At 39.6% G+C, this 16138-nt stretch overlaps 1 protein-coding gene across 1 annotated transcript in view; it reads right to left on the bottom strand.

Annotated features, from left to right (window-relative positions):
* LOC109078535 (dihydropyrimidine dehydrogenase [NADP(+)]-like) overlaps positions 1-16138 on the bottom strand; it is a 162178-nt gene that overhangs the window by 61796 nt on the left and 84244 nt on the right. The window contains exons 13-14 of the mRNA XM_042718058.1: positions 9533-9717; positions 6852-7067 (exon numbers count right to left, since the gene is read on the bottom strand). Of these exons, the coding sequence (XP_042573992.1) occupies positions 6852-7067; positions 9533-9717 (401 nt within the window). The remainder of the gene's footprint in view (positions 1-6851; positions 7068-9532; positions 9718-16138) is intronic.

Genomic DNA, 16138 nt, shown 5'->3' on the forward strand with positions numbered 1-16138 from the left:
AATCCGCTGGACGCTACTCTCTCATGAGAGTACACGACAGTCAGCGGAAGTTAGAGATTATGGTTTGTAAAGTTGTAAATATGGATATTTTTATTACACAAATGCATCGCTTCACTTCGGAATCTCTTTATTAACCCCACAGGGCTGTGCGGAATTCTTTTATAATGGATGGGTGCAGTTTTTTAGACTTTAAATTTTGTGCTACCATCCACTCCTATTACAAAGCATGGATTAGCCTGAACATTATTTAATAAAACTCTGATTGTATTCGCCTGAAAGAAGAAAGTCATATACATCTAGGATGGCTTGAGGGTAAGTAATTCATGGGGTAATTTTCATTTTTGGGTGAACTAACCCTTTCAGTTATATATTGGTTGTATAAACAGAACTGCAGTTGACAACTACAGTAGGTGCCAGTGATGTTATTGACATAATAGGTGCGTCATGAGTTGTGGGTTGTTCTTAGCTGTCAGTCACTAATGTTATGGCTGTCAAATACTCTCAGGTTATGAAAATGCCAGAAAATAGACATATTGTATGGTTGCCCTGCTAAAAAAAATAAAAATAAAAAAATAAATAAATAAATAAATTAATATTTAACTACTCTTAAAATGCAGGTCCTCAATGGTCTCCTGGCCTGGCCAGACTTATATGGTTTGCCAGATTTAGTGTTCCATGATTCAGGATAAATTATGGAAACCATAAACTATTAAACAAAGTGTGAATTGTGATTAGTCCTTCTTGATTTTATCAGTCACAATCTATAATATTTACTCACAGTTACAGTCTTTTTTCACAACTATAATGTAAATGAAAGTGCAGGTTTACTTTGGTTATTCAATCATACAGACGGTATTCAAAGTTTTTAGTGTTTAGTAAATAAAGTTCTCACTCCCAAATACTGACTATAAACACAGCTATTAAGAGTAAAATCTGATAATAAATACAGTTGTCAATCCCAAAAACTGTGGGAATGCAGAATTTAAGAGTAAAATATGTTAATAAATATGACTGTCAATCTCAAATACTGTGGGGATGCAACATTTAAGAGTAAAATAAAATACGGTTGTCAGTCCCAAACACTGTGTGAATGCAGCTCTCGAGTTATTGTAATTTGTTATTAAATACAGTTCTCAATCCCAAATACTGAATGTGAACATAGCATTTGAGAGTGAAACCTGTTAATAAATCAGATTGTCAGTTCAGAACACTGTGTGAACACAGCTGTTGAGAGTGAAACCTGTTAGTAAATATGGTTTTCAAACTCAAACACTGACTGTGTGAATGCAACTTTTGAGAGCGAATGCTGTTAGTAAATATGATTTTCAATCCCAAATTCCAACTGTGAACGCAGCATTTGAGAGGGAAACCTGTTAGTAAGTAGAGTTTTCAATCCCAAATACTGACTGTGAATGCAGCATTTTAGAGTGAAACCTGTTAATAAATAATATTGTCAATTCAAAAACTGTGTGAATGCAGTTTTTGAGAATAAAGCCAATATTAGACAATATGGTTGTCAATCCTAAACACTGACTGTGAAAACGCAGCTTTTGTTCATCAATGAATAAACGCATTCATTTTTTTTTTTTTTTTGAGTCAAGCATGTTGATAAATGCGGTTGTCAATCTCAAACACTGCTTGTGTGAATATACTGTAGCCACTGAATTACATGTTTTATGAAACCTTACGTGTCAATATCTGCCAAGTAGATTAGATCAATGAGTCAAATAGCTCTGAGAGTGGACTAGAAAGAACACAATGTGCTCACACCCACCATTATAAATGCTAACTTAATTGGACAAAGCACTGTGCAATTAGAGGCTAATTAGGAGATGTGGATCTCATCTGCTCCTCCACTGCAGTTTTATACTGCAGATATTAAGTCTCGTAGCCTGAAGTGGTGTGTTTTAAAGCTTAGGTGTGATAAGCTCCTGTATGAGCTATGACAATGATTGAATGTGTTTTAAACAGCAGGGGATGGGCTTATTTCTCATGCAGGAAGCGAGCGAGTTCTGTCTCTGCACTGCACTCCGATCCATAACCAACCAGCTAAATCAGTAGAGGGGAAAGTGGGTAAAGCTGCGGAGCTTTGTCAGGAGCGGCCCAGACAATGTTATGATGAATGTGTCAGCGAGAGGGAGATGTATTTTTCCGCACATGAAAATCTGGCTCACCTCCTTTCTCGCTAACTTTAAAATTCATCATGACTCTGCAGGGGCATAATGAACTCCATCAAAAATCAGCTGGTATTAACATCATCTCCAACCAGCTGATCCGTAGGCTCAGGATAACGCTCGTGTGTGCTCATGAAAACAAGTAATAGGCAATCAACCTCGCATAAAAGAACAATAGCAGCCATCATTCATTCTCATGTACAATTAGCGCAGCACTGACTGAGTGATGGCCCGTTAGCCCTCCGGCGCTCTGACATGCCACTTCCTGGCTGCCTGCCTGCGACGGCACCATGGAGGAAAATTGTGACACTGTGCGAAGTCTCTCACACAGAGACAACTTAAAAGGCTAATTGGGCCTGGAGGTTCTGATCCATCTGAGATCTCAGCACCCATCAGCTCTACAAGTTGGCGTTTAATGTTTAAGATCTGACCACATGACCTTCTCGTGTGGATCTGAGGACCATTGAACTCTTAGATCATCAGAGACAAGGAACAACAGAGAAGTGCCTCTAACTGTCATGCAAAACTGTTTCCGGGGCCCGTTCCAAGCCACTGTGGAGCCAATTCCCAAGGGACTCGCATCTTGTGACAGAAGGGAAAAATAAAACATTTACACATGCAGTGCATCTCATTAATTATAATTAATGAAAGTGCTGCCTGCTTGCTGGGTGCCCCTGTTAGCACTAGGTAAATTAGCTATTCGGCGCACATACACACAGGCGGCTATTTTCATATCCAGCTTGACAATCGCAGGGCTTTCTGAACGCTATTGATGAAGCGCGGCCTTGATGGACTACACTTAGTGTGGCTCAGGAGAACAGGATATTAAAAAGAAGTCCCCTATGTTCTAATGACAGCACTGAGCGGAGATACAGAGAACATGTTGACACTGAGGGGTTTTCTTTATCCTGCCTGTGAGAGAGAATGAAAGGGAGAGAGTGTTTCAGTGCAGTCATTCTAGCACATGGAGAGCAATATGAGTTCTGTTTACTGAAATATGGCTTCATCTCGCTACTTCAGCGGAAGATTATAGAAGAATTATTAGCTGGGGTTTGTTGTTGACATTGGTCATGAACTGCCTGTGTTTTTTATTTTCTACTTTTCTCTGAGGTCTACTTGTAATGTAATCAAGATTTTTACATCTAAAGACATCCTAATTTATAAGTAACAGGCTATTTTTTATGTCCTGTGTTTAACCTCCCTCATCTGAATAGGCATGGCGGATTGTAGACTCGGAAGTAAACGCCCACTTCTATGATTGGCTAACAGTTGTTTATGTTTGACAGCCTACATCCTTCCTAGATGGACACTGCTATGTTTTAGGTTAAAAACATCATACGAGTAAGTAATTATCATACGATTTATAATATCAAGCAATAGTGACCATGTAATGGAAACAGTTACTCACACTTGTGGTGCGACATCATATTCAATATAATCGGCACAGCGTAATCTTTTAATTTCAATCTTTCTGAAAATCCTGTGTTGAATTGTGCCTTGTTTGTAAGCGAATCCACAGTACAATTAAGTTAACAAAGCAGTCTAGCCTTTAATAAAAATAAAGTTAATCAAATGAAGCTGATCATTTGGTTTCTGCATACACCAGTATTTGGCTCTCTAGTTATTTACACTACATGCACAAATCGGTAGGCGAGGCTAAACAGGCAGCAAAGTAGAAGCAGGTGTTGATCTTCTTCTGTGGAGGAAGTGCTTAGCCACACTATTAATTCATAAAGTGGCACATTCCACATTCTGTAGCTTTGGCAGATTGAGTTCAATATGATTAGTTTTTAGACTAACAAAAAAGTTCGGAGTTTTATAACTAATAGAATGGTTTTTTATAGCACAATGACCTATTATGTCAAAAGATCAAGAGAATTATGATCTCTCAGTTCATGACTGCTTTATAACAGACTAGAAAGCGTTTCGGTTTAAGAGAGAAGGGGCTAACATTGGGGTTTAGGTGGTTGGTACATTTGATATACCAGCCAATAGTGGGTGAATTTTGAACAATATCAAATTATTTAGTACTCCGCCTATGCTTTTATTTCTATTTGATTGTTTAGTCTTGACGAAAAAGTAAACAGATTGTCAATACAACAACAAAGACACAGAATGCAAACGGTGGACACAATAGAATCAGAGGTGGAAAGTAACGAATTACATTTACTCGCGTTACTGTAGTTGTAATTTCTACTTTTTAAGTAATTTTTTAAATCTGTAATTTTACTTTTACTTAAGTATATTTTGTTTGAAGTGTTGTACTTCGCTACATTTTAAAACACATTAATTACTGAGTAAAAAAAAAAAAAAAATCTCTCTCTGTAAACTACGTCAGTAAATAATGGGCAGGAGGGCAAACTGGCGCTAAAATCACAAGAAAGATGCAGACGGACAAAACAGGCGTTAGGGGTGCAGACACCGCTGAAAACGAAACACCGTCATATTCTGAAGTTGAACTCGAAGGAAATTAAGTGAACCCCTGGCCATATTTATGCTTTATTATGCAGTGTAATCTGTGCTTGCCTAGGGAGACCAAACTAGCATCTTATAAAATCTCGACAAGACATCAACCCTTCGCAAGCATGTAGGTAAGCTAAATAACTGCATCGTTGCATTGGTGGTTAAAATGAAGCTTTGACATTTTAGCAAGAGGTTTTGCACAAATTAGCCAAAAAGACAGTGGAGTGTGCGATATATATCGTCTGCGATAATATCATAATTGTTGTTTTAATGATGTGCGCGCGCATTTATAGTGTGTTCTTTCACTGTGTGAGTCAGTCTGCTAAAATGCATTTAGAATGATCACAAAATTGAAGATATAGGGACATATTTATATCATTTCATATGGTAAATCAAAATCACACAAAGAATGGCGTCTTTTCCTCTAAAAATCATCATGATTATATATAATATATAATATATATATATTTTTTTTTACAACAAAAAAAATATGTCTCTGAGCAACATGACAGTGTTTCGTTCCTGAATGAATCAACCGTTTAAATGATTCGGTTCAGTCGCAATGACTCACTTATTAACAGTGACTTGCTGACACATACTGGCCATTTTAATTTCACATTTAAAGTATATTTTGATTTTTTTTTTTTTATAATTAATTTCTTATAATTTCAAATGAGTATTCAACATTTTATGTCTTGTATATCAAAACATTATTCATGCATTTGTAACTGCAGGTTAAATGCATTCTTGTCCTGCACTAAACAGTGTACTAAACAGCTTCTGCGTTTCGTCTGCATTGAAAAGATGAGTTTGTTGATACTGATTTGCCTGGTAACAGCCCAAATGTCTTATTATTCTAAATAACTGATTCCTTTATTTAAAAACAACTAGTTTGAGATTAATAGGCCTATCCCAGGGGTGTCAAACTCAGTTCCTGGAGAGTTTCGTTCTAACCCTGATCCAGCACACATATCATGTAGTTTTCAAATAAGCCTAAATGATTAGATTAGCTGGATCAGGTTTGTTTAATTAAGGTTATATCTAAACTGTGCAGGACTGTGGCCCTCCAGGAACTGGGTTTGACACCCTTGGCCTGTCCCATTTTTGCCTCCCTCCCACTGTTAAAATGTAACTAAGTAATTTTTACTCTGAGTAAATTTTAAATGAGCTACTTTTTACTTTTACTTGAGTAGATTTTTAGACTGGTACTTTTACTTGTACTTAAGTAAAATTTTATTAATGTAATGGTACTTTTACTTGAGTAGAATATTTTTGTACTCTTTCCACCTCTGAATAGAATGAAATATTAATTCAGTAATACCTTTACTGCATTCAACCCAGACTAATAATTTTTTAAAATCATTCTGTTTTTTCTCCTTTCTCAAACTAGATAAAACTATTTAGGCTCCTCCTATGAAACTGCAATCTTTGAAAATGTTCGCTCTTTTATTCTTCCACTACTTTTTTCTTTAAAGTCTCTTAAACGCTGTCACTTGCTTTCTTAAATTCTTTGTGAAATTGACACTCTGATCGAAGAGCTGCGCAGACGCCTCTTGCGGTTGTCATGGCGACATCTGATACGACTCAAACAATGGTTGCGCTCTGCCTCTCTTCTTTCTTTTTTCTTTTTTTAAATTCTATTTCCATTTCTAGCTCCACTAATCAAGGACTGCCAGTAAGCCCAGAACAAACAGATGTTACCGATTAATTTTCCCATCACTTGAATTAGAAAGTAAATTAAAACAAAAAGATTTTCTGCTGTAGTTCAATAAACAACTCATGCCTGTTTTCTTTTTATTTTTTTACCTCCTGTCAAGAACAAATGTTACATTGCTAACAAGGCAGATGCATGGCTGCTTAATGGGAGGGTTGTTGGTTTTGATTTTTTTTTTTTTTTAAGAAAGCCACCAGAATGTGGCTCATTATGGTTGGTGTTAGTGTGTGGATACGTGTGTATGAGTGTGTGTCTGTGAGCTGTGCTTGCATTATTGCTAGCAGTGCCCAGTGCTGGTGCTTTCATATGCTTGTGACCTTTCGGGATTTTTGCCAAGGTTTCAGTTTCTGTGATGTTGTATGAAAGACTTTGCTCCGCTGATACTTTGCAATGCAGTGTGCGCTTCCCACACAAACATACCACCCAAATCTTAGCACGAGTGCATGTGGAGCCTATGGCATACTGCATGATGATTTTTTTTCTGTGATCTGTAAATACACCTTGTCCAGGCCAAAGGTCTTGGTGAGGGCAAAGCCCCAGCCCTGCTCGAAGGCTCTGCGGATCATGGGTGTGCTGGTTGTGGGTGGAGTGCTGGCCAGCCCAAATGGGTTAGGAAACTTAATCCCGCACATCTCCATGCTGATGTCCACTGTATCGATGGCGCAGTGGAACAAGGGCAGTTTGGGAGTGGTGCTTACTGTGTTACCATGAAGGGACTCCAGAGAAAACACACACACACACACACACACACATATATAGTACACACACACACACACGTATAAACCATTACTTCTTGTGCCTGCATTGCCATCACAAATAAAAAAAATAAATACAAACACATAAAAAAATACATCTCTAAGGAAATAATAATACTGAATTGTTTTCCCATTGATATGTTTTTTAGCAGATAAGTATTTAAAGGAATGGTCTAGGTTGAACCTAAAATACAATTATATTTGAGTTTAAATATTTATATACTGCGATGAATGAAAAACAGTCTCCAGCCAGTTACTTTAGCTCAGTCACGTTTATTAAAGAATGCTTATTATTATACATATTTTTATTTATTTTATATAATTAGAAATAATTATCATTATAAACACTCACAGGGCACATTGATAGATCCCTGTTCAACTGCTCATTAACGAAAATATCTAATCAGCCAGTTGCGTGGCATCAACTAGATGATATGGTCAAGACGAACTGTTGAAGTTCAAACTGAGCATCAGAATGGGTTAAGAAAAAAGTTTGAACATGGCATGGTTGTTGGTGCCAGACAGGCTGGTTTGAGTATTTCAGAAACTGACGATCTACTGGGATTTTCATGCACAACCATCTCTAGGGTTTACAGAGAACAGTCCAGAAAAGAGAAAATATACAGTAAGTGGCAGTTCTGTAGACAAAATGCCTTGTTGATGCCAGAAGTCAGAGAAGAATGGGCAGACTGGTTTGAGCTGATAGAAAGGCAACAGCAACTCAAATAACCTCTTGTTACAAATGAGGTATGTAAAGGAGCACTCCTGTCAGCAAACAACAGGAAACCAAGCCAACAATCGCACAGGCTCACCAAACTGAACAATAGAAGACTGGAAAATGGTAGCCTGGTCTGATGACTCTCAATTTCTGTTGTAACATTCAGATGGTGCAGTCAGAGTCTGACATAAACAACATGAATGCATGGATCCATCCTGCTTTGTATCAATGGTTCAGGCTGGTAGTGTAATTGTGTGGGGGAAATTTCTTGGCACACTTTGGGCCCCTTAGTACCAACTGAGCATCGTTTAAACACCACAGCCTACCTGAGTATTGTTGCCGACCATGTCCATTCCTTTATGACAACAATGGCTACTTCCAGCAGGATAACACACCATGTTACAAAGCTCAAATCACCTCAAGCTGGTTTCTTGTACATGACAATAAATTCACTATACTCAAATAGCCTCCACACTCACCAGATCCCAATCCAAATTTGGAATATGGGAGATTTGCATTATGGAAGTTCATCTGACAAATCTGCAGCAACTGTATGATGCTATCATGTCAATATGGACCAAAATCTCTGAGGAATGTTTCCAGCAACTTGTTGAATATATGATATGAAATATTAAGGCAGTTCTGAAGGCAAAAGAGAGCCAAACCCGGTACTAGCAAAGTGTACCTAATAACGTGGCCGGTGAGTGTATAATCTTTTATATAATAAAAGAGTTCTTTAATGAACATACATAATACATGCAGATGCAATTATAAAAATATTATTTATTTATTATTAAAGTCAAATAATTTCTGTTTCATAATCTGTTACACATGACCCTGAAAGAAAATCCTACAGTGAAGCTAGAGTTAAAATGTTGAAATTTGCAGTTCATATTAATTTTTACACACTAGACATAAAATAAACTTAGCAAAAGAATAATTTTGTACATCCAAAAAAAAAAAAAAAAAAAAAAAAAACACCACTAAAATATTTTGTGTTGACAATTTCAGAGAAGTTGAAGTCCCCTACTAGCACACAAAATTTTTTTGCAAGCTAAAAAGGAAGAAAAATAAGCACGCTGCTCAAGAGAACATCTCATCCCGCTGAAAATCCATACACAAAGCCCAATAACCAAAATTTAAACACAACACCCACAACAAAATGTGATCTTATCTTCCAGTCATTTACTTGATCTTGAACCGCTGAACCCATTAGCAAATATTTGTACAGCTCTTTCTCTGTAATCCAAAATTACAGGATGTTTTTTTTTTTTTTGGTGGGGGGGGGGGGGGGGGGGGGGTTTGGATTTGCTGAGCAAACACTTCAGCATGATTTCCTCTGGCCACAGTTACATTAGCGATTAACCTCTGCATGAACCTTCTCTTTATGCTGCTGCTTAGGTCTGTGTGCAAAATCACAGAAAATAGTCTTCTGCTAGGAAAATCAAGGAAGAAACTTCTACTGTTTGAGTGTCAAAGCCAAAAAGCACTCAAGATGTCACCCTGAAAAAAAAAGGCCCTGTGGAATAATGCCCTCTCTATAAGAGTACAACTTTTAGTGCTACACTAATGCTGAAAATTGCTGGCACTGACACATAATGTGAAGCAGGCTCTCAGAGCTACACAACTGTGGCCAAACACTAAGTATGTTGTGTAAGACATCCAAATGCAGAATGAGATGGATTGGCTTATTGAGTGGAGAGCCCACCTGGATGTACTTGTGGATGTGCCAGGAAGCTTGTTTGCCATCGTTGACAGACTCCACGGTGGTGTTGGCCAAGCCGGTGATGTCTCCGCCGGCAAACACCCAGGGTTCACTGGTCTGCATGGTTTCGCTGTTCACCTCAGGTGTCCCCCATGCGTTCAGCTTTACTGGTTCCAGGGCCTTCTTCACTGTTCCAGCACATAATATTAAAGAGATTGGAATGGTTAGAGTGCATCAAAGCTAGACTAAAACAACTTTTTGAACAACTATGTCAGGGCACCCTGGGCATTAAAAAACAATGCAAGATATTTAGAGTGTACCTGAATTATACTTGCAATATTTCCACTTCAGCACAATCAAATATACTTCAGTATATCTTTAGCTGAATTTCAGCACTACTTCCACACAATTAAAGTGCATAAAGTACAAAATTAGTTGTTCCAATTTAGCAGACTTTAGGTATACCAGTTTAGTAAACTAAAAGTACAATTTATTTATCTATCAAATACATTTATTTTCTACTAGGGTGATTGCAAGATAACATATCAAGATAATTCAAAATAAAGCTAACCCTCTTTTTTTCTGTTAACAAATCTGAAGGCTACTGACTCCACAGGCATTGTTTTTGTATAAAGGTAGTTCTTAGAAACTGAATGATTTCAAATGACCTTTGGACTTAAACAAGCAAATATTTAATCTTTACAATATTATTTTCTAGTAGAACTGGAGAGGGGAAAAAAACTAAATTTATAGACATTTATAAATACATTCACTCCATTTATTCATTCACAAACTACCAAACCACTTGATCACACTATTGTGATATCGTTGGGAGGGTAGTGTATAAGTAAGGGATGTTGGGTGCTGAAGTGGAATTGAACACGGATTGAGGGGGCCCGACGTGATTGGTTGTGCTGTGGAGGAAAGGAAAAGTAGACCTAGAACGGATTGGCTATCGGGAGCACCCAAGCTTTTCCCGAGGTGCAGATTGCAGAAATCCCACCACGCCCCTCATATTGCTGTCAGCATTATTTAACTCCAAAAGATATGAGCGAAAAAAAAATGTATTTGTACTCGTTTACATAAGAGTTGTGGGGTTATTTTAATCGCCTTGGCTCTACTGTATCGCATGGGAAACAAATACTAAAAGCCAAGTGATGAAATGGCACTAAGTTACCTGATTGAACCGTGCAACGCAAGAGAACAGCTGGACCACACCGGACCAGTGTCTACCGCCTGCACAGCGCTGACAACGACTGTACCTCGACACTGTCGCCGCTCTATTGAAGTGATAATAAGCAGCGCTTGCCCATTTGAATTCGACACACGACACTTATATGAAAACAGCAAAGTCTCTGTGGTGAAGCTACAATAAGCAATTTAATCCACAGCAGCACACCTTAACATGCAGTTACTAACACTGTGGAAATATGGCATTGTTATCCATTGCCTATTAAATACAGGGTCAAATAAAGGCAAAAAATCACTTTTATAAAAGTATACTAGTTAACTCTGGATTCATGAATTAGCTTTTAATTAGGGCAACTACAAATGAATAGTTCTAATAAACTTTAAAAGCAGAAAAATATGATTTCAATAATTAAGAGCCTGCAATATAATGGAATATTAATATTGTTAAATATATTTGAAGTATTCAAAATATTATTTGTTTTCGTCCATTATTTATTAATAAATAATTAATTTATTCCAATTGCACTAACCCCAGCAAACATTTGTGGGCCAGATGGGCTGACTTTTAGCACCAGTCCAGCCCTGATGATTCTCCTCGTCTAGGGCCAGAAAGAAGACCTTCTAATAATAAAACTATTTAACCTAAACTCCTTAAGGGAGCTGTGTTTGCTTAACAGTTGTAGTTGCTTCTGAAAACCTGTTTGCTTTAAATTCATATAATGTATTTATTCTTTTAATGTGTTGTAGCCTGGAATATTTAGTGTGCATACTCACTGTATCTATGTGTGTTGGAGATTTGATTAAAAAATAAAAATAAAAAAATTATTATTCCTGTGGCAGAAAAAGTTGTGGAACCAAGATAGGCTACTATGGGGGCCCTTGGTTTTGCTATAGCCCCAGGGCCCTATGTGTTCTTAATCCAGACAATGATCATAGGCAACACTGTGCTGCATTCAAAAATCAAGCAGATAACGGCAGTAGACAGGATGTTGCACAAACACTGAATTCAGACTTCTCTTGATGCTTTTCAACCTACACAGACTGATTTTTTTCAGCTTTCAGACACATCCAAGGACATTTTAATGGATGTGTGTAGTTCCCTTTCACTCGGTCACTCGCGATGTCACTTTGGTATTAATGACCGAAAAACTGAGATCTTGCTTAGAGAGACCAATCCACTCAGAGTGTAAACTAAACGAGCCAATGCACATTGGCATGCGATGATTGCATTCAGCTGTCACTGATCGCAGCGCAAGTATAACTAGGCAGCAGGTGCAATACATACTCAGCTTTTCGCTTCAGAGCTGAATGGTTATATCATTCTGCTCATAACTTCACTGCTACAGAGTGAAGACTCAATGAGTTTCTGCTTGCTCTTGGGAAGCTCGGGTGTTGGCGGTACGGCGATTTAGCAGCGATGGTTCTTCCCATGTCGAGTGAGTTGCACACATCAGGCTGCACTATCCCCTGTTTGTGTTTGCAGGTGGCCATCTACCCTTTGAGTTTCAAAGGTGAAGTAGATAATTTTTTATGTTTGAATTTTCAGTTGGGCATCTTTTTAAAGACACATCTTTTTAAAGATGCCCTTCCACCCGTGTGTTTCTGGATGCGGTCTTTACCTGGTGCCGGGTGATTGTCACGATCGCTGCCTCATGTGTGTGGGCGTTAAGCATGCTGAGGCGGTGTTTATGGACTAGTCATGCTCTCGTTGCAGGAAAATGACAGTCGCAGAGTTTTGGACCAGGCTCCATTTCCTGCATAGGTGCGGGGTTCCCGTGCCTCTGCTTAGATCTAGTGTTCCCCCTGGCAAAAGCTGGGGGGGGACTACTTCTTGCAGTAGCCGGACTGGTCTTACAGTGATGGTGAGGAATTCCCCTCCGGGGAACCAACCACCGAGCGCTCCTCCTTCCACCAGCATTTTGCAGCCAGTGGAGCTGCCCAGGGAACAGGCTGGACCCTCCTGTGGGGTACCACTTGTATCCTTTGGCACTCCCCCCGATGATCGGATGTCGATCGCTGCATCGGAGGGTGAGCCAGACCTTTCTGGAGTTGATGATCCGGCAGCGCTGCCGCTTTCTGGGTGTCCAGCAATACCGGATATGGATATGGAAATGGTAGCTATGCTTGGCCGGGCCACCGAGAGTTTTGTGCTCGAGTGGAAGCCTCCACCACATCCCGAACCCTCGAGGCTGGAGCTCCACACCACTACTGACCATACGCTAAGGGTGACAAAGATCGTTGCGTGGTCTCTATAGTGGTCCAGGGACCCCATCTCTGGATGTGTCTGGCCGACATCAGGGGGACCGACAAGACTCGGTTCTTAAATACCCCCGTGTCCTAGACCAGCCTCTTTGGCGTCGTAGTGGAGAACTTCACCCAGCAGTTCTCCGCCACACAAAAGCAGACAGAGGCCATCAACCACATCCTGCCCCAGCGTGCAGCTGCTGCCTCCACCTGGCTGCCAGCGGCAGTGCCACAGTCTGCTCGTCAAGCAACCTCTGGCAAAGCAGCGCCGTGGAGCCAGTCACAGGCACGTCCAGGCCACCGCCAAACCTCATCCTTTTCAATTCAAACAACCTCCTAGACAGCAACCAAACTGGCTTCAGAAGTGGACATTCGACAGAGACTGCCTTGCTTTCAGTTGTTGAAGCCCTAAGACTGGCAAGAGCAGCTTCCAAATCTTCTATAGTTATCTTGCTGGGTCTGTCCACTGCTTTTGATATGGTGAACCACCAGATTATCCTGTCAATCTCAGGAACCACACACCAGTGGTTTAAATCTTACCTCTCTGATAGGTCCTTCAAGGTATCTTGGGGAGAGGTGAGGTGTCCAAGTCGCAACATCTTGCTACTAGGGTGCCTCAGGGCTCAGTTCTTGGACCACTTCTCTTCTCTGTCTACATGGTATCACTAGGTTCTGTCATTCAGAAACATGGCTTTTGATATCATTGCTATGCTGACGATGCTCATCTCTACCTCTCATTCCATCCTGATGATCCGACGATAGCTGCTCGCATCTCAGCATGTCGTATAGACATTTCTTGTTGGATGACAGACCATCACCTTCAACTGAACCTGGCTAAGACAGAACTGCTTGTGGTTTCAACAAACCCATCACTTTATCAAAATTTCACCATCCAGTCAGACTCATCAACCATAACTCCTTCAAAAACAGCTAGAAACCTTGGAGTTGTGATAAGCTGAATTACTCAGACCGCATTGATAAAGCCGGGCCTGCAGATTTTCTTTATAGAACATTTGGAAGATCAGGCCCTTTCTTTCAGAACATGCAACACAATTCCTTGTTTAAGCTCTTGTTCTATCCAGGCTGAACTATTGCAGTGGTCTTTTGGCAGGTCTTCCAGCCTCTTCTATCAAACCTCTACAATTAATCCAAAATATTCTCTGCATCTCAATCGGGCTCAAATTGATAAGCAATATAGAGGACGTCATTGTTTACAATACAACCAGAGCACATTCTGAGCTTGAGGGGCGGGATGTTCAGACACGCTCTAGAAGAGGTTTAGCGAATCACAACACACTAAGCCAGCTGACCAATCTCAGCCCATCACGTATTTCTGAGGGAGGGGCTTCATAAAAACAGGATAAATCGAGGTGTTTGTCAGAGAGGAACAGATCAGTGTGGAATAAAGGTAAATTATGTAAAAAAAAAGCGTTTTTCAAAAAGCGAAGCATGAACACATGTTAGACTGCACCCTATAAACACAATCAAGCCTAGAAAAAAACAAAAAAAACAAACAAACAGTCAACCCCTTTAAAAACAAAACAAAAATGGGTCACTGAGCACAAAAAACCAAGCCTCTGCTATGGCCATTCCAGTTTCCTGACCTGAACCCTATAGAAAATGAGTGTGGTGAACTGAAGAGGAGAAGCACCATCATGGAGCTGTAAATCTGAAGGGCCTGGAGAGATTATGGATGAAGGAATATAGACTTAATATAGGCTAATCGAGACTTGTCATATGCACTTACATATTGTTGCTCTTTTGTTAGTTTTGATTGCTTCTATTGTCCTCATTTGTAAGTCACTTTGAATAAAAGCTAAATGACTAAATGTTAACGTAAATGTAAACCTGTTGGAAAGCGGAAGAGCAAGAGACCCTGAGATGGGTGACCCAAAGATGGAGGGAGCTGCTCGATAGAGCCGGTCCCTCCAGCTGATATAAAGACGGGGTTTTACAGCCCTTACTTCATTCTACCCAAGAAAGGCAGTGGGTTATGACCAATCTTGGATCAGTGTGTTTTGAACCAGGCCCTTCACAAGCTACCGTTCAAGATGCTCATGCAGAAGCACATCTTCGGGTCCATCCATCCCCAAGATTGTTTTGCAGCGATTGACCTGAAAGACGTGTACTTTCATGTTTCAATACTTCCACACCACAGGCCATTCCTGCAGTTTGCATTCGAAGGATGAGCATAGCAGTACAAGGTCCTGCCCTTTGGGCTGATCCCGTCGCCCCATGTCTTAACAAAAGTTGCGGAGACAGACCTTGTTCCCCTGAGAGAGCAGGGCATTTGCATTCTCAGCTACCTCGACGACTGGCTCATACTAGCTCAGTCTCAGGATCAGTTGTGCGAACACTAGGGCTTGCATAGACTAGTCGAGTAGTCGAGTGATTGACTACTTCAAACACTGGTCGGCGCTGTCGGAAACAATCGACTACTCGAGCATGCATTAACCATAATGCATGCACAGAATTTGCAAGTACGACGTGAATTTTAGGATTACAATATTGCATGTAGCTGTTACTTCTTGTGACTTTTTCTATGTTGCATGTAAAATTAAAATAAGTAATATAATAATTAGGGGTGTGCCCGAAGCCAAATACCTTATTCGGAAAGGCACGGATAATGTCTTCAAAAATGAATAACGGAAAAGGAATAATTATGCCTGAATATTCAGCTGAAGCTGGCACAGTCTGGTGTTTGCTAGATAACAGTTGAGCCAGGGGATCAGAGCAATATTATACACAGAACTATAAAGTCATGCAACAGAGTGTGAAGTGAATGAATGTAAACTTTATGAATGAAAAGAGCACAAATCAAACACAGCATTGCTGTTGCCTCTCTGTGCATCTCTCAGAAATTAGAACTTGGCAAAAGTAATATCACCTATAAAATAATACATCATACAGGTTCTATTATTTGTATATAAAAACCCGATTCATAAAAAGTTGGGACACTGTACAAATTGTGAGCAAAAAAGGATTGGAATAATTTACAAATCTCATAAACTTATATTTTATTCACAATAGAATATAGATAACATATCAAATGTTGAAAGTGAGACATTTTGAAATGTCATGCCAAATATTGGCTCATTTTGGATTTCATGAGAGCTACACATTACATTAAATGTACATATAAGGAACAGCTGGAGGACCAATTTGCAACTTATT

The sequence above is a fragment of the Cyprinus carpio genome, chromosome B2, assembly GCF_018340385.1.
Source record: "Cyprinus carpio isolate SPL01 chromosome B2, ASM1834038v1, whole genome shotgun sequence".
NCBI lineage: Eukaryota > Metazoa > Chordata > Actinopteri > Cypriniformes > Cyprinidae > Cyprinus > Cyprinus carpio.